This window comes from Solenopsis invicta, chromosome 1 (assembly GCF_016802725.1).
Source record: "Solenopsis invicta isolate M01_SB chromosome 1, UNIL_Sinv_3.0, whole genome shotgun sequence".
Lineage (NCBI taxonomy): Eukaryota > Metazoa > Arthropoda > Insecta > Hymenoptera > Formicidae > Solenopsis > Solenopsis invicta.
The window spans coordinates 28,624,238-28,644,742 of NC_052664.1; the positions used below are offsets into that span (position 1 = coordinate 28,624,238).

Below are 20,505 nucleotides of genomic sequence, written 5' to 3' on the forward strand. Positions count from 1 at the left end.
GGCCAGGTGGAATTCCTTCCCGTAGAGATTCGATAAGTGTTTACAGGATGTGGGCGCGACGTAGAAAACTATCATTGCTTAGAGTCGAGTGCTTTCGTAAGATAATGTCGCTACGCTCAACCGCTCCAGAGACGTATAATTCATCGAGATAGATTTTACCCATGTGCCACACTTTTCATAAAACTCGGTTATCGAAGTGGTATTCTTCGTAACGAGAGTACGTTATAATAATCTTGTGATTATAATAATTACGCTGAAAAAAAAAGTTTCTTACGTTCAAGTAAATATATTTATTTTATCATCATTTTCTTGATTTAAATAAATATAAGCTAGTATAAAATCGTTTATTTTTAAACTCATGAAATATTTTTTTAATCAAGGAAGTAATGTTAAAATAAACATTTTTTGCTTCAACATAAAAATTTCTTTTTCTGTGTAAACAGGGTGTCTTAAAATCTGTTTCCATCGCCATATTTCAGAAACGATACAAAGTTATGAACAAAAATTACGTAATCGATTATTTCGAAGGGCTATTCTTTTAAGAGGGTTGGATGGATAGAGTAAAGCCCTTCGAAATGATCGGACAAGTATCGCGACTTCTCGTAATTTTAAATCATTTTCGAAACGTAGGAAATGAAAACAGACTTTACAGACACCTTGTATAAAATAAATCATAAGTGATCATCTCCTATTAATTTCTTATGCCCGAATTTGGTCACTCACTTAAATTCACTCTCTCAGTTCACTTTTAGAATCTAAAGTACGATTTGCTCCTTTCTTTCCTCGTTCCTTCTAATATTCTATTTCAGCTTTCGCAGAAACTTTCCCAAATTAGCCGAATATATTTTGTTCGCCGCGTTTGAATTTCATTGTTATACATTGAAAAAAGAATTTGGTAATAATGATCAAGCTTACGTGAAATAATTTCAATTAAATGTTCGACTAATATAATCAATGTAGTAATAGTGGCCAATCGGTTACTAAACGATTATTAAATATTACTAAATATTTGATTATATTTAACTGAATATTTAATTGAAGTTATTTCATCAAAACTTAGTAATCATCATCTAGGCTTAATTATTATCATCAAACTCTTTTTTATAGTGTAATACTTTGAAAGTTAAATATTTCAATTAATATATACATATAAATAAAAATAGTGTGTTTTGTGTGATTAAAGTATTACAATATTATAAGCATATTGAATCAGGTTTCGTTATGAGATGATGCATTGAAAGAAAAAAATTACTAAATTTTAATAAATATTTGTTTGAGTTGCAATAAAATATTTACTAAATGTAAATAAGTATTCATGTAGTACAAAAAGCACTAATTTAGCTATCATTTATTTTTAGTCAGTAAATAGTAAATATTTATAAATCGTAAGTAAATATTTTATTGCAATTATTTAAACAAATATTAAAAATTTAGAAATTTTTTTTCAGTAATTAATCGAATTCAAAGAGTTGTTAAAATATTGCGTGCTTTCGTAAAACGTGAATATTACAAAAAGTTTCATCGACATAATACAATTTTATTTTGACTAACGCTTTTCGAGCTGCTTGCCACGCAGTGCATTGTATGGCGCAGTTTACTCGATGTGACACGCCAATTAAAATTGAGTCGATGTTATATTATAGCGATCGTGTTACGTGTGTTTTTATATCAGTTGACCGATTCAAATTGCGTTGATGTGACATTATAGGGCGAGTTATATCTCATTCGTAATGCAGGACTTGACATTCATAAAGTCGAAATGTTAGCATATATATTGGTGAATACAGTGATAAAAAAGAAATTGTAATAATTAAACTCGAATGATAATTAATACAAAATCAGAACTGATAAAATTCCACGTGTCCCGTTTGAAACGATATATCGTTAACTATCGTAATTAAAATATTCTAGTTCATGGAATACGAGAAACGTAATGAGATAATTATAGAAAATAAAATCAATTTCAACAACTACGAGAGTTCACCAGATAAAATATTTCGTGTTTTACTAATTATTATTTCATAATTAAATTAAGAAACTGGGTATCTACGGTATAGATCACATGGGTAGTGCATACAGCACTGCACATACAGCCTTTCTCACTTTATCGATGCTCTTTATCCTTCTTTCTCTCTCTTGCTCTCTCTCGGTCTCTGACATCGTCTCTGTCGCACCAGACTACTCGCTTTAAGTAGGATGTCCTCGTCTCTCCCCTTTCATCCTCTTTAACCTGGCCGATCTCTTCTCTGCCATTTATACCGAAGTACCTTTCGGGCGAGTTCGTAAATTTTCGACACGAACGACAAAGAGGAGGTTAATGAAATGAGAGGCTGCGGAGTAGGAGAGAAAAACAGGCAAGAGAAAGAGAGGACGTACAATGGGAATTAAGGAGTATTAAATAGCATAAATATTACGAAGGAGTGGCAGGAAAAAAAAGAAACAAATAAAATGTTGAAATTATAATTGAATAATGCAGTTAAAAAAAAAGTTATAGAAATGCGTCAGATTTATCACGGAAATAGTAAATTAAAATTTGGAAAAGATTAATGGAGTTTATATTGTATGTCTTAGGATTACTATGCAAGTTTCTTAGAGCATTGCATGCAAGATGAATAAATGAAAAAAAAAAGTAGACACAATGCAAAACGAATGAGCACATAGGCAGGAAGAAAAAGACGTGAGATTAAGTGAGAAGTGTCATTTCGTCATCGCGGAGAGTCAGAGAGGCGAGAAATGGTGACACCGGTAATGGGAAGGAGACGGATAATAAAGGAGCGATGGAGAAAGGGCAAGCCACGGAGACGGTGGGAAAGAGCGGAGTTAAAATGAGAAAGAGAGATAGATAGGGGTGAGGAAGTGCAGGAGAAGTAAGGGGAGGCCCCGAAGGGAACGAGAGGAGAAGGTTCTCTCCCACGTAACCACGCCCCACGTTTCGCCGACAGATTTTTACGTGCAAACCGGAGAACGGAGGAAGGGGAACGCCGATGCAATCCATGGGACGCCAGCCAGAGCGCTGCGGCCCTCGTTTGCACCGTGAAACGTATCTCCCTCTCTCCCTTTCCTCTAGCCAAGGTGGAAATGCACCCGCACACATACTCGCCCGCCGTGCACGGAACGTCGCCTAGACATTTCCTCCCCTCGGAAATGCATCGCGATCTCGCAGACACGCTAGAGCGACGTCACGTTCGCTCTATCATTGGGAGGACCCAGGAAGCCTGGGAGGGGGGAGGAAAATGGGAGAACGAGGAAACGGCGCATTAAAACGGTCGTAGATTAATTTGTTGGAATCGGGCGCTTCTCTTATGATAGTACTCGCGCGCGCGGTCAGCCGCGTCTCTGTCGTCGTCGTTGCCCGTCGTCTATGCACATCGGACGCATGCAACGCGAAAGAGCGTCCCGTTCCACCAAGCGGCAACCGAGCGTGTGATGGCCGCGGATAATAAGCGCTCCACATTCCCTTTTTTTCCGCGAGCGGCATCGCGCGCCAGTAAAGAAGAGCGCCCATCGTGCACGAGCGTGTGCCTTCCGCTTAAGCAGCCTCTTTAAGCGGAAGAAACAAAATAAAACATCGATTTTGTTATATCACAGTCCGCCGTACGCTTAACACGGAAGTTCCAGCTTATCTTTTTAAACAATATCATTTACATTTAACCTTTTTTTTTCAGTTCCTATTTATCACGTTCAACATCTGAATTCTCTACACAGATCATTTTTACAAATTTAGATTTTTTTTTTTTAAATCAATGTACGCTGCCAGAGTTTCGAGATTTGAACCGTCAGTGATCATAGACAAGATATGCCTGCGTTTCACGTTGACGGATTGAACATTTTTTCATTCCGTAAATCTATATAAAAATTGAATGTATGCGTGATATTCGTCATTCGTGTAAAAGGAAGAAAAATTATTCATTTAAATCTCTCTATACATGAACGAGGAATCGTTACAATCGAATAAATAAACGATGCCAAAAATTCGAAAAAAGTGGTCCGAATTTAACCGCTTCCTGCGTACGTCAGAATTGCAAGATTAATGAGAATTTCCGCGGCTGAGCGGGATTCTGAGAGGGAAAATTGTGACCGTAACCCTGACGGAGAAGCCAATTTACGAGCGCTTTGCATCTGCATGCGGCATACGCTGTGTGCCTCGAAATAACGTGTGCACGAATTACACGGCCATTACTCCATTAGCTACCGAGTTGCATTAGGACGAACATCCCTAAACGCGACGATAAGTTTTATACGCTCATTATAACTCTGCTCGTCGAGTTTAATGCGGGAGAACAGTGATAATGAGACGTTTCATTATGTACAAAGTTTCGAAAAGCGAACTTGTAGTTTTCTATAATGTTCGAGGTAATTTCAATCTAACGGTTATACGTTTTATATTATTGTTGTATTATAAGTAAACAATATCATATTTTGTGAAGTGAAGATACAGATTGATTTTATAACTTTCTCCCATTAACCCTTTGCTGCACGGTGTAGCTCTGGGAGTTACACCTATTATCCAAGTTTGTTTTATCAATAAATTAATTGTTTTGCGTATTCCCTTAGCACGTGTTTGGTATTGCTGGATTACTAAAAGTTTCCTTTAACTAATAAATCAACTTTTAGAAGCATATATTAAATAAATAATATGTTATTAATAAATGTAAGAATAAAAATTTTCAATGATTAAATTTGCTTGTACAAATTAATAACCTACACTTCAAGATCACTATCTAGAGGTTTTTCAGTGATTCTCACTGATTATGAATTCAAAGTCAAAAGTTCAATATGCGAATAAAATTGTCTAAATTGATCGAATTCGTTTGAAACTTGTTATTCAGATGTTTTCGAGGTCTCTGATTACGCTGTCAAAAATATAAAATTTTATTTTAAAACTGTTGTTGCCACATTGGATTCGCGATTTTGAATTTTGTATGTTTCACACTGAATTAGTAATCGGCAACCTCAAAAAAACTCTCGGGTAACAAGTTTCACAGAATTATATTCACTAAAAAAAAAAGTGCAACAAAGGGTTAAATTGAGCAAATACATATTAATGACTCACATTTCGATTCATTTTTATAAATTTCACGGCTCTACAAAAAAACAATTTCTGATTTGAAACAACTGAAGTAACTTTTTGCACGCGAAACAAATACTGAAGATTTTTTAATAAAGGACAAGAGACAAAAGCAAAAGACAGTCCGACCTCTCTTTCAAAGATTTCACTAAAGATATCCAGAAAAACGATATTGGCGCAGTTGGTACAGACACACCCGGTATCCACACGAAGCTCCTACGTACGTATTACGATCAATTCTGAATTCCTCGCGTAAAACGCATTCGGTACGATATTAGAAAGCAAAAAAGGAAAAGGATACGACGACGTCATATTGTTGGAAGGATGCCACGCATACGGAGATCTGACCGCAATAAAGCACGCTACCATTTCGTGCATCGTACAAATGTCTACAGCGAGCGTTTTCGTAGAAAACAAATCTCCACAACATTCCCTCATGATTATGCGACTTGTATCACATTAAGAATACCTCTGGTTTTACGGAAATGTCAGTTGAATATCTAGAAATACACGCGACCTTTTCTCCCTATTTTGGCTCTCGCGCGGTGAGACCAGAATAACGACGAATAATTAAAAAGTCAATTAAACGCACATACGTCAAGAGAAAGTTCATCGTGCTTTCTCACGTTTTTCACGTGGCGATTCTGACTGTAGAAAAAAAAATGGGAACGAGAGATAACACCGTTCCACGCAGAAGAAAAGATTTTCTGTCTCTCGTGAGACAAAAATAAAAATACTTATGGTTATTAAATTTATATGGCCTTACCTTGAACGGGGAAGGAACATGGATCCGTCGATGAACACGGAGCCGGAGAGAAGTATGTACCAACTTGTAGCCAACTCGCCGGTGCTGAAAATTGCGTATAATATAACTTTGCTTTCGATGTATATACATTATCGATAAAATTTATTTTAAAAAAACAGAATGTAGAAAAATTGTTTAGACGTGAAGTTTAAGAGAAGAGTGTTCATAAAAAAAATCGCTAAAGATATTAATAACAAAAATCGATTAATTTACTTCCAATAAGCATAAAATAATAAATATCCCAGTCGACATTAATCGTCAGTTTCATCACATGTTGAAATTTTGCACTCAATAATGTAAATGTAATATAATATCTGTTGAGTTTACATTGTTGAGATTATACTGAGAAAATTTAATAACAGATGTAATATAACTTGCTTGATGTCTGTTATTACGATATATTCAATAATATATAACGTGTTCACAAATACATATGTCATATTTATTGTCGTGTGCTATATGAACAAGCTACGATCACAGCTTGAAAATAATGTTTTTAGAACATTTCAACATTTCAGTGTTTTAAAAAAGGTATCAAATAATCTTTTCACGTATCAAATCTTTTTGAAATATATATACAATTATTTTTTTTAACGTTCAAAAAATGTACATATGAAATAAACATTTCAAAATATTACTTTAATGGTTCTCGTTGGACTGCTCGCGGATTAAATTCCTCGTTGAGAAAACTCTCGCTTCGATTAATTATATATACCTTTCTCGCAAAAATTTCTTTTTAGAGCAACACTCCCTCACTGAGGAAAATTTTACTCGATATAATATAGTATATGTTAAGGTGTGCTATATAAGGTAAGTTTAATTAATCGATTGATCAATCTCATTATGCTCAAATGCAGCTTTTACAGAACAACATTCACTTTTGTATAATGCGATTGATCAATTGATGAATAAAAAAACTCGCCCACATTTCGAGTAAAATTTTCCTCGGAAAGAACATTTTGGAACTTAACCTAATCTAGAAATATAATAAAGAAGAAGGTGTACCTTCTTCTTCTTTCTTTTTATAGCTACCCCAATTATTTCTATTATTAGGTAACAAAATGTAACGATTATTGATTAGGGAATCATTCGTTTAGTAACCCGCGATTAATTATAGCATTTGAATATTTAAATTGATCACATTGCCCAAGAATCGCGTAGACAAGACATACCGCATATAATAATGAAACAGTTTCTCAAAATTATGTACATTAAAATTCCATGTGTGTACACCCAAGGACTTTGATTCTGTCCATGGGGAAAATTTTCCAAAGAGAAGTCACCACTTTCTACATACTCGTAGTTCATGATTAATGAAACAATTAGAGCTTATTGGTCGTTACGTTAATCATGAACTGTAAGTATATAGAAAGATAGCGACTTCTCAGTTTGAAAAATTTTCCCATGGACAGAATCAAACTCCTTGGGTATACATCTTTGCATGCATTCTGCATCCTACTTCTTTTATTTGAAAAAAAAAATATGATCGCGTAGCACGTCTAAATCAATGAACGATGGATATTTAATTATTCTATCCTTACCATTCGTTTCCAGTAGCTATTATAAATACTTGACGATTCACGCGCCATACATCTTTCTTGTAAATGAATAATGAAACTAGTAGCGACATCTATTGGGAGTGTGTAAGTTTCATCTCCTACGATACACAAGAATATCGCGACTCGATAAGAAGATTTTGCGGCGTTACCATACTGTTGGTAAAGAAGGTTTCTTCGAGACTCAAGTTACATACGGTACATACAATGCGTGCATTTCAATCACATTTCGCACATGATAATAGTCGTGACATTTTGCAGATGGTACGATTGCGTACGTTACACACACAAGGAGATATTTCCATTTATAAATTATTTCATTGAGCTTGAAATGATATCTTAAAATTTTCCTAAATTTTTCTCAAGTATACTCAAAATTATAACTAATATTTCGAATAAGATTTTATTCGAAAATTTTTAATACTCGTTCAAGCGTTTATGGATTTAGACACAATGACACATACGTATTTCATTCCGCGATTTCAATAATTAACATCTAAAACAAACGAAAAAATGTTAAAGTTGATTTTAAAGTTTACCCTTTTTTGAAAACAATAAAATGTTTAAACGTACACGTAATGAGATCCGCGACTCTCATTTTCGATCACGAATGCGTTTGACATGTTTAGCTCTTATATAATTCAATCTGAATTCTCCTAATTTTTAATTTATTCTCAAATTAAATTGACACTACAATTTCAATATTCATTTTTAAGATAAAAACATCTTGTCCTATATCCGATTGAATCAGTCCTTTTAAACCAAAAATATCAGTTGTGCTAATTTTAAAATAAAACACAAATAGAAATTCTGGTAAATAAAGAAATCAATAACTGGCAATGCTCCCAGTTTATATATCCTAAGTAAAGTTTCACAATAACGAAACTTTGGATCATAAATAAAGTGTTTTTTTTTTCTTTTACAAAAGTGTGCTTCAATTTTCACAAAAATTTTTGTAAACTTTTAAATTACAATACGTTTTTATTAAAACATTTTTGTTTTTTAGAATTATTTTTTACACCAAATACTTTTTTGTTTCTTCGAAAATCGACCAAAAATCATTGATGTAAAAAACTAATATTCGATGTTAACAAGATTTTAAAAAATCTTTTTAATTGCATTGGTACATATGCTTTTTTTATTTTCTCCAAAATTGATTGAAAATCGTCGCTGCAAATCTGACATTTTATGCACAACGATTTCATGTTTTCCACGATATGGCCAAGATGTGATACTTACTAATAGAGGACATGGTTCGCATGGTGTCTCTCGTAACGTACGATTTTGCAAAGTCCACGGAGAACAGAGTCTCTGCACGGACGCAACGCCTCCAAACCCAGTAGCCCATAGTATATGATCTGCAGGTCCTGGAACAGAACGAAAAACAAAGTAATGCATGTGACGCTCGAGTTCGAAGAAATCCCGCTCGGATGCAAAACCGCAACTGTGCTGCACATGTGTTTCCTAATCGATCGCGCACGTTTTCCGCGACGACCGTCGCGTTAACTTTAACAGCAAATTACAATAGCGAGCTAGTAATCGTCACGAACCCAATTTTGCGTCATTACCTCGCAGTGCGATCTATTTATTGGTAATGTAGGGCACGCAACGGAAATCGTTGGCCAGTGGATCAGTAACAGCAGTAAATCGGTGTATAAAAGTGATCTACAAATTCGCGCGATTAAGAAAACAAACATCGTACATTGGCCGTACGCTATTTCCGTTTCATGTTCGATAGAAGCTGGTTTGCACATTTCTAACTTCCACATCTGATGTCTACTATGATTCTTAATAAATGTATCACTGCTATAATTTAAGTACTTAATAGTTTATAAATATTATCCGTTAAGTATTCAAATTAAGCACAATTACTTTTCATTTGTTAGGAAAGTATTAAAACTAGCACCTAAAGCTCTATTAAATATATAAGACGATATTATGGAAACGGTTTTATGTTAATAAAATTATAATATAATAAAAATGTTTTGTAAAACTATAATAAAATAAAAAATATTAAGTGAAAACTACACTACATGCAAGCAATACAAATGAAGAAGGCTTTATGTAAGGGGATCTTGCTGCTTAAAATTTTTTTGCAGGAATCTTACAATTTCCAGTAGTGCTATAGTAAAACTACAATGGAATACAATAGTAAAATATTACAACAGAATACAAAATACCCCGGAAGAAAGTTCTTGAAAGACGTAATGAACAATGCTCTCAAATAATTCCCATCGATAACGTCTTTGAGTATTAATAATTGTTTTAGCCTTTGTTTTATAAATAATTCCTTTATCAAGAAGATCTATTAGAGATAAGAGCATTGTATCACTATCAAAAAAATAAAAAATTACTACGTTTGTAAAGTTCAATAATAATAATAATTTACGATATTAAATACTTAATTGTTTCATATGCCGGTTTCAAAACTTACCAGACGAATCAAAATTGTTCAAAAATTAGAATAAGATTCGGCAGTTCAAAGACAAAAAAAAACATATCGTTTTTATTTGCCACTTTGATGGTCAAAATCGACCCGTTTTATCCATTGTTCTTTGAGATTGAAAATTGCAAGTAGCAGACGGCGAAGTTAACGATTCAAACTCGCGCTATATACACTTTGTATATATTGACTGACTATGAGTCGCAATAAGGCTAACGTTCACGCGTAGCAACTTTGATCCGTATACCAAATTGTCGCAAATCTAATTACCCTCGAGTCATCCTTGTTAGGTACGCGTGTGGGGTCGTCGCACAATTTCACGCTGGATCGCTGATCGAACCTGCCTATCCATCCATCTATCCCGACGGGACGTGCGCGCGTTTCCAACTCCAGGACGAACTCTCGTCGGCGCCGTTTTGTCTGGGTTGTTTGCGAACGCCGACCGCAATCAGCGTTATGCCACGCGAGAACGGCGCACCTACTGATCCGAAGCGTCGCTTTCGACTCGAAACGCGCGGCGATACCAATTTTCGCTCGGCTAATTTCGAAAATGTCTCTCACCGCGATAATTACATTTTCCCGTGCGATTATGAACGAATTATGCGGCCCATGTTTGAAACAAGCGCGGTGTATGCGTATATCTACAGCGGCGGCAAAAGCGATTTCCAGTACACCTGATTTTTGCTTTCACTGCAGTAAATTGCAATTGCTTTCTGCACAAGCTTCGGTCACGTTTATCTCGAAATATTGTACCGTGTGTACTATAGATGTCCTTGTTTATTTATAGATAGTATTTATACAAGCAAAAGCTTTAAGAAAAATAAAAATGTGGTCGGCCCAATTAATGAACTGATACCATAAAAGAAAGTGTAAATCATGCTAAAATAAGTTATTAATTCAAATTATACAATAAGCGCTTAGTTTTACACCACAAACTCGTTCTTAATGTTTGTATATAAATTCTAATATAATAAAAATAATTTAGCACGTGATTAAAGAACAAAATGTACAAGAAAAGTTTCTTTGAATTAAAAAATATTTAAATAAAACAAATTTTTACAGTGCTACGGTTAAAGAATTTTTTTTTTTATTTGAAGAAATTTTTTGTTTTCTTTATTAAAATTCAAGAAATAGTTGTGCAACGCAATTTTTTTTTAATGAAAGATATATTTTCAAAACAAAAACAACTAAATTATTTCTTCTTACATTTCTATCAGCAATTGCTTCGAATTAAAAAATTATTTGTTTAAATCAAAAAGGTTAAATAACGACTGTTAATTAGTTTTACTCTTTAATCACGAGTTAAATTATTTTTATTATACATTAGAATTTATATACAAACATTAAGAACGAGTGTCGCAACTGATATTGTATGCTTGAACCGGATCTTATCGATTTAAACATAACTTCTTTGAGTGATTACAATAAATCGAAATAAACGAGAAAAGATGTAAAAATTAATAATCTATATATTTGTGTTAGCACAGCGTTACGACGTTACAAAGTCCTCTCAGTAGCATTAACAAAAATTAACCGCAATGATTAACGTATGTATATCAAAGTTCTGTCCATAATTGATTTTTCCTTTTCCATAATTGAGTTTCCCCTTCGAGAAGTAATAATTATATAATTGTTGCATGCAATTCACATAGTTACGTTTTAACCTTCAACTTGAGGTCTGCTATCTCAACTGCACAGAATCGCCGCGTATCACGACGCGAGGGAACTCGGGAGGATTTATAAAACTGGAATTAAGTGCCGCCAGATGTGGCGCAGATCGTAGCGCGACAAACTCCCAAGGGAGCCCAAACGAGATTATAAATATGCGAGCGTGTACGCCTAAGTATCTCGAAGAGACGCCGCTGTATCTGAGAACGTTTCGCACGCGGAAAAGGGAACGGACTCTCGCTCGGCTTTGCCAGTGCGCGCGATCTCGGACTCATTTCTTCCTTTTTTCACACGAAAAGTGGAGCGAACGCCGGACAGCCTTCGCGTACGAAGCGTACGATGCGCAAACTCGTGTCCCGTGAGATTTTGAGGGGAGCCCACTCGCCGGACGTAAATCTGAATTATTGTTGCCGTCAAGAGTGTCGTCCATCGTGAGCCAAGTTCGCGACTGTTACGAAGTTATGCACATTTTATGAGACGCGACGCCGTCGTCGTCTACGTATGTATGTACAATCAGAGCTATCTCCGAAATTTTTATACTATGCAGCAATGTCTCGAGAAAAGAGACGCGCATAAGGCGCATTGTATCTTATCGCTCCTTTTTCTTCGTATGAAGCATTTCTGAGACTATAAATTATCTTCAACTTCTCTTTACGCAAGCATGCAGAGATAAAACGTGTTATTTGAATAACAATTGTTTCGTCGTGTCGCCGACATAAACGGAGAATACGCGATTTGAGATGAACTGAGCAATTGAATATAACGAAGACATGTATAGAGCTTGTGATTATATCGAATTGTTTCAATAAAATCTAGAAAAATTTTAGGAACGCGATACATTAAAAAATATTTTATTATAAAATGATTTTATTATAAAATTCTTTTCATCTTGCTCTCTTTCGTGACATTCTTTCTAAGATTCACTTAGCACTTTATCAATTGACCCTTTCGCACCCGTCGCTGTCCTGAGGCAACAATCTTCAGATCCATTCAGACATCAAACTAATCGATATTTGAACAACAACATTTTAATGTCTCTAACACCGTCAAGAGAAAAAGTATGAAACAATCAGGTACTATGTCTACACTAACAGGAACAAATAATAATAAATAGAGAAATATTTTTTTTTTATATATAAAAAAGGTTAATTAGTCGAATTTAGCTTACGAAATAGCTTTTCTTGCGAAAAATACGAAAAGATTATATATGTATATGAAGTAATTCACTGATCGAGAACGATACTAGCGAAGAATCTTCTCGGATCATTAACGATGGCGTAACGTGTTGTCGAAACTCGCTTAGAAAGTATAATGATCAGCATCGTGCAAGTCGTGACAATGATATAATAATTAGTATAAACACGACAAATTATTGATTTTCGCGTTCCGATAAAACGAGCTTTATACAAGACCGAAAACTTTGATCTGCTATTGTGGATAATTAGCATTCTACTGTATCAACCAGAAAAATAATAAAAAGAAATATATATCTGCTTTTCGTTCAGCATTTGTTTAATTAGAAACATCGCTCGTTTCCTTCTGAAAAATTTATAAAAAATTTTTCTTAAAGAAAAAAGAATGCATTTTAATCTTCATTCTAATCTCAAGAAACGCTACGTGCGTTTAAAAATTTGTTTGCGTTTGTATCAGATGTTCTCAGAGATCCGACCTCATAATTAAGAGAGTGTTCTTTCTCTTTGTACTACAGTCGCACGCATATATGCTATCTAAGATGTTCACGGCCTAGCAGTGTAAAGAATATATTGCTGTTATACTTTCTAAGACCATTATCGGTCTACACGATCTACGATGCACGTGTTCCATCGGAAGCATTCTTCATGTACCGTTGATGCATTTCTTACGGATACGGATTACTAATTTATCAGTAGATGCCGATGCCAGAAGACACATTCAACGTTTTCATTCGGCACGGAAAATATCGTTCTATTTGTTGCCTCTGGAGAATAGAATGCTAGTGTGTGTTACGATTCGAATATTACAAATAATAGATCTTTGTTGTCCTAAATGATCAAAAATTCCAAATACAGGTAACACGGAATCCAACCAAAGCAAATATTTAACGAAAACAAATCTCGGTTGCAATACCGTCACGTGTATCTATATCAAACTGTACTTCACCACGCGACATACAGACGTGTGCAATACACTGCATTACACATTCAATACGCGACAATTGATTTACAGGAAAAAGAATGATGATAAATCAAGTATAAAAGAGAAAGAAATTAAAGAAGACTCAATATGCTTCGTTCCGCGACTCGATTAAAAAGTCCAAAAGACAAATCATTAATTGAAACTCAGAGAAACGAAACAGACTCTGACTATAATACTTTTCAAACAAGTACGATTCGTATATTTTTCGCAAACTTTTGACATACATTTGCGGTACAAAGTTTGTACCAAAAAGATCTATTATTTACTAAAAATAGAAGAATGCTTTCATAAATACATAAATACCCTAAATTTACACTATTCTATTATCAAATATATTTGCTGCAAACCAGTAAATTATAATAAAAATACGTTTTGTTTCATATATTGCTAAAAAGCTCTCTCGAAAACTAATTTCATTGGCATTTGATAATTTTATCGTATTCTTTTTTTTCGATAAATATAAAATAGCTAATAGTTAAAATTCTACGGAAGATCCATACGAAGAATGTTATCTCGATTACGTAAAATTAACAGAAGGTTGGCAGTTTGAAAAGTTCAGATAGCATTGCCTCAAGATGACGATGCTCTTTAACCTTTACATTGTGAATGTACGCCTTTTATAGATTTCGAAGTATGCGTGTATAGAGTCATGCGATCATACAACTTATAAACGCATTGAGAAAAAAGTTGTTAACTTGACTAGATTTTTCAAATCGATTAAGTAAATATTTCAGTTCAAGTTCATTCATCGTTTGACTTACAACTAAATAGATAAAAGATTTGAACTTCAGTTTAAGCATTTATACATTTAACTTAACTACATATACATTTAAATACATAAATACTTGAACTGAAAAAAAATTTAATCATGTTGACAAATTTAGCCAAATTAACAATTTTTTTTCTCAGCGCATAATTCTGCTACGTTCGTAGAACAAATATCGAATAAATAAACTGTATACTTTTAAAATTGTTCGCAAAATCTACGAGTGTCTACATTCGAGCCGAGTTCCTCAAAGAAATCTCTCGAGAATTAGGAACTAAACGTTATTTACTCACCTGAAGGGTTCGCCTTTCTGGATCACGGCAGAGAGCCCGAACGAAATGTGGATCCAAGTAGTCCGTCATAATAGCCCGTAAGACTATTCCTTCACGGTCCTTTTCTTAACAGCTCTCGCGTAGTTCCGTGTCTTGCTTAAATACTCGTTCCTAAACATCGCCGCCACCCCCGATCGGAGGGACGATCCTCGATTTTCAATGATGCACGCGCGACACCGCGTCAACCGAGACGAGTCGTTCTATCATCTTATCAGTCTTTATAAGACACGTTGCATTCTTTCACGATATTATCTTTCCGGATATTATCATCGATATCACACGCGACACGTAAACTTTAGAGTCACGGAAAACGCGAAATATCTTCGCGGAAAGATACCTTGGCGAATCTTCGGCATATCTAACAGCCACAATGTGTCCCTCGATTTCGTCGATCGTATGCGGATTTCTGCAACAAAAAGACAGATAAAAAATGTAAGTGAAAATTTAATCAATCGTAATTCGACATGTTGTTTGCGATTTTACAAAAATAAATGTATCATTTTATGCCGAACAATCAATTCTTCTTCATTTTCTTTTCTTTTCTTTTATCCGATGTTTTTTCTATAAATTTTAAATAAGCATAAGCTTTCTTAAGATAACTTTCTTAAGAAAATGATTAACGAGCTTTCTCCTTGGTGTGGAAAATACGATTAATCTCTTCCGTGCGGATATGAATTTCTCAATGACGATAAGAAGCACCGTTACGAATCGCGAGACACGCAGGTAGAATTATAAACGTCGTGAATCGGAAGTCGCTCGTTAAGGTGCACCTGCAGATGCAACACGTATCGACCAAACTGGAAACGTCAGCATGCTGACCTTTAACTCCTTCACGGCCGGAGGAAGATCAGTAGAAATTACGTCTGCTTGCGCAGTACTTGGGAACATCGCGTTGACACGTGAATTAATAATCTTATCTCTTTGTAAGTAATTCGCGATAAATATGCTTATAAACTCACTTGTCATATTGAAGATATTTAAACGACTAATAATAATTAACTGCACAAGTCTTTCCGATATTAAGCCAAATTATGTGTAATGAAACGTTAATTTAAATGTATGGAAAAATACGTATGTATTTATACAATGAGGAAAAAAATTGCTAAATTATAATAAATATTTGTTTGAATAGTTGCAATAAAATATTTATTTAGTACGAATGTACTAAATTTACAATAGATAAATATTCATTTACTACAAGAACCAATAATTTAATTTAACAATAATTGTTTGAATAAATATTTACGTTTCGTAAAAGTAAATATTTTATTGCAATTATTGAAACTAATATCTACTTGAAATTTAATAATTCTTTCTCTTAGTGTACATCTGTAGTAAAATAATACAAATTTCTATTATATGCAATAAATTGTTCTTAAAGAGCTAAGATAATCTAAATAAAAGACAAGAGCTATATTCGTGAAAAAATTTATACACGCAACAAATAAAGAATGAATCATATGATAAACGAATAAAATGAGTAACTCGAACTTTACATTACACAACACAATAGAATAAAAAAAGTATATTACGTGTTATATAAGTCTGCGGAAGGGGGAACCAAGATTCTATCAATTCCAAAAATCATTTTTTACGAAACACAAAGAACGAGAGAATTACGCGATCTTCAATTTCCGAAGCCATCTTCCGACCTTGGATAAGTAACGTCACGCGAAACACGTACCTTAACTACCTTGAAAGCGGTAAGTCGAGGTCGTGCAAGTCCTCTCGGCGCTGCGTTCAGCACCCATGAACCCGACAACGTATTTTAGAGGTTCTTGATCCTTAAGGAACGGGACTGGGTCTCGCTTCGATTGAATCGTAGGCACTTGAGAATTTATCTGATTACGCTTACGACAGCGACATATTTAATTTAAAGTTTTTACATCACGCCCGTGCGTGACATCGCTCGCAATCGCTTTAGATTTTTGCATAAAATTCAGATTTTTGTGCCGATTGGTATCCATTTGGCTACGGGCAAAAAATAAACTCTAGACGTGCGGACCAGCGACTTTTAAATGACTAAGAACAAGTGGGAGACTTCGCTTCTTGATTGAAAGGAGACAAAAATAACTGCTCGTCGGACGCGGACAAGGCAGATCGATCACGACCTCGAATATATTCAGTCGTATCTCAGTCTGGTGGTTTCGTGTATTTCCTTCATTCACCTACAATCTTACATCTTACCTAAAAAAAGAATTACATAGCCGCGCCGTCGAAATGATTCTTCCGATATTCATACATTATTCTGCTGTTCACCTATCGATTCCGTCCAGAATATTTTCTGAGCATTAAACCCATTATCTACCAGCAGAACGGTTCAAGGTTCTAAGGTATTTCATTATACACCGAGGCAAGTTCCAAAAAAAGAAGAATCGAGAGTTACACCGCATTCTATTATATTTGCTCGCAGACGACTAACAAATTATTAAATGTAATCTGTCCCCATTTCTTTCACACGATGATAGCAATATCTCTCAGAGGCATATTATATTCATTTCTAAAGAAAGTCTTCGAGCCACTCAATGCATCATTCAACGGGATTTCCTTCGACGGGATAAACAAATTATCATTTGAATTGCGCGTATGCCGAAACTTATTTACAGGCTTCCGCGTTGCGTAAACTTTCATACGCGAATGTTGAAGGGAGAGAAAGCAATCTATTAGGAATAAAAGCCGTATGCGAGCGAAGGAACATCTCGAAGGAGCTGGCAAGACAGGGTAGAGTAAGAAGAAGAGCGGAGCTTCGCCGGCCTTGCGGATCGTTTCTGTTTAGCTTCGTACTACTTGTTTTTCCCTCTTCATCGTCGTCGTCTTCGTATTCTTCTTCTTCTTCTTCTTCTTTTCTCGCCCGAGGGCCGACCGGCTCTTTCTTTCTCCCCTTCGTGAAAGAAACTCGCTGAGTCCGCGTCTCGTTCACGACTCGCCTATGCACCACGAAGCGAAACGCCGTTAAACAAAAGGGGCACGCGGGTGTGCAGGCGTATATCAATTTACTAATCGCGCTCGATCATCGACCGTCGAGCCAACACGTAACGATCCGTAATTGACGGCAGGGGATGGGCGGATTGATGCCGTATTGAACAACAGAGGATCCGTAATGAGTTATTGTCAAGTGTTCGCGAACTTGGCTTCGCATATAGGTCGCCCGTCGTTATGAACGACTGTTATCAATAACCTGTAAAAATCTACAAGCTGATAATAACCTGGCGGGCGTGGCGCGGAAATCCAAATGCCGCAATGCAACATTGTGGCGCGATGAGTCCGATCTGTCGATGTGAACAGGTGATGATTCACCGTTACGAGTCATTACGACCGGCCGTAGAAAAACCGAGCGACTATGATATATCGAACGACATGTCAACGACGGGATTTGCGAAAAATCTGATTCTATGAAATTAACTACGTGATGCGGTTGCAACGCGATGGAATTGTAATTATAATTTGATTTTCAATAATATCTATGATGAGATGCTCAAATGAGGTAGCACGTTAAGGATGTGTAGCACATTTCTCAAATTATTAAGAAAATTATGAAAAATTACAGATTGTTTTTTATTGCATCTGAAAGTAGTAGAAGAAAAATTTGACGACATTTGTCTATCTGAATAAAAAATTGTTTTAATAAGAACTAAACGTGTACTCTAATGAAAATATAATTAATCATGAAATAATGAAATGAGAAATAATATAAAAAAATTTAAATTTTTTTATTTAACTACTTTAAATATTCAAGATAATTTATGTAAAGTTTCATTACGATCCAAAGATCAAATCTGTAAAATAAACCAAATTTATTTATTTATTTATTTACGAAATAACTAAACAAACAATAAAACTTTGTATAAATCATCTTGAATACTTAAAGTACACAAAAAATTGAGATTTTGCTTAATGTTGTAAAAAATTATTTAATTTTTAATAACAAAACTATAAAAATATGTTATTAAATAAAATATAATACTATTCACATAACTCTCACATATATAATTTATTTGAAATGTTAAACATATTTTGAAATTTTATTTACTTTGCAAGGACTATGTCCCACACATCCTTAACACAGATGCAGTTTATTTCTCTAACAGTCGCGAATTATCTTTATCATCTAATAATTTCAATCAATGATAAAAGGATCATAACTGTTATTAAAGAGTGCGTCACGGCCTGTTTACAGCGCTATGCTTTTTCCTAGACAACGCGTTGGTCCAAGAGTCAAATCTGTCTTCGGCCGCGCATGTAAACGCGACTCATCGATAAAAATATCCTCGGTATATGGGGCAGTTCGTAAAGCCGCCTTCCTATGTGAAATGAGACCTGTGGTAAATACTCTGCCTTCTAATATCGGATGCCCTGCTTACATAATTTCGGATCACATCGCCATACACGATAGCGTATTAACCGTATTTAACCTTTGTTTCACCCGACAAAGTTGAATCGAATATATGAATTTAAAATTATCATAGAAATAAATTTCACGTGAAAATATAATATGTAAATGTATACAGAAATCATTTCAGAGTAAACATGGAAATAAACAATCTTCTCTTTTTTATAAAGAATATTTTTAAACAAAATTTTAGTAATTGCTTCTCTAGAACATCTACAATAAATTTCTTTAATAAAGATTTGATTAAGATTTATCGCAAAAAAAGCTATTTAATTTTCGATATTAAATACATATTAAGTATTAGCTTTATCATTATCATTTGGAAAAATAGTACTTAAAGGTAAATGCACATTAATTCCTTTTTATTTTTCCGACAGTTACAGAACAATTTTTATATATTAAACCACCATTCCAAGTTATAAAAATATTGATGACATTTCAAATTCTAAAACAAGAAAATCGTTTGCATTTGTCTTATTTTAAATAAGATGTTTCTTTTCACCATGTTATTGCGAAAATAATTAATTAATATCGCGCGCTACTAGTTGAAGTTCCGATGACAGATCAAGCATAATTATCAAACTAATAATTTTTCCGCCGTTACTATAACTCACTCTCATTTCCTCAGCGCGCGTTTCGCGGTAAGCATAACTCTTCTTCGCCTAATATAAGACTCGTGTTCCCGCAAAGCGAGAATCGTAACAGCGGTATCGCGTGCTAAACGTACGGTGAAAATATCGCGGCCACAATTCTAAGGCTGTTTGAAAAGTTACACTCTACGGTAAGATATTCGAGGTAATCCGAACCGCTGATCGTTGAGACCGTGCGGATTCACCGTATGTAAGCGTAAACGTGCCGTGACCATCGCGAAACAAAATGCGCGAGTGCTTGCAGGTGGACGCGTTGCAGAAATGGAACGGGAACTGGAATCGAGAATGAAGCACGCGCTTACCGTTGCTTGGAAAGTGTACATACGTATATGAACGCCAAGCGAGTAAATCGAGGGGTTATTCGAAAGAACGTTGCAAGCACTTTTTAGGCTGTCTATAGAAGAAAAAAATTCACCAAATTAATCTGCGACAATTGCTAGATGAGTACAAAAGTTTTTATCCTTTTTAAAGAGATGGTGGTACTTTTGTGTGTGTTACAGTATGTCAACACTGACAAATACTATGACGAATTGTATATTGTTGGATAGATAACGTCAAGAGCTATCTATAAAGATGTTGGTGTCATTTGAGTTATTTACAACGATATTTTGTATTGGCAAAAATGAGTTTAAGAATACATCGGATATACCTG

The 20,505-nt window shown here is 34.9% G+C and overlaps 1 protein-coding gene across 1 annotated transcript in view; it reads right to left on the reverse strand.

Annotated features, from left to right (window-relative positions):
• The window catches only part of LOC105203629 (rap guanine nucleotide exchange factor 2), a 140,179-nt gene that overhangs the window by 92,471 nt on the left and 27,203 nt on the right, over window positions 1–20,505 (reverse strand). The window contains exons 2-4 of the mRNA XM_039456586.1: window positions 14,775–15,219; window positions 8,669–8,796; window positions 5,835–5,918 (exon numbers count right to left, since the gene is read on the reverse strand). Coding sequence (XP_039312520.1) covers window positions 5,835–5,918; window positions 8,669–8,796; window positions 14,775–14,843 — 281 coding nt within the window. The 5' untranslated portion in view covers window positions 14,844–15,219. The remainder of the gene's footprint in view (window positions 1–5,834; window positions 5,919–8,668; window positions 8,797–14,774; window positions 15,220–20,505) is intronic.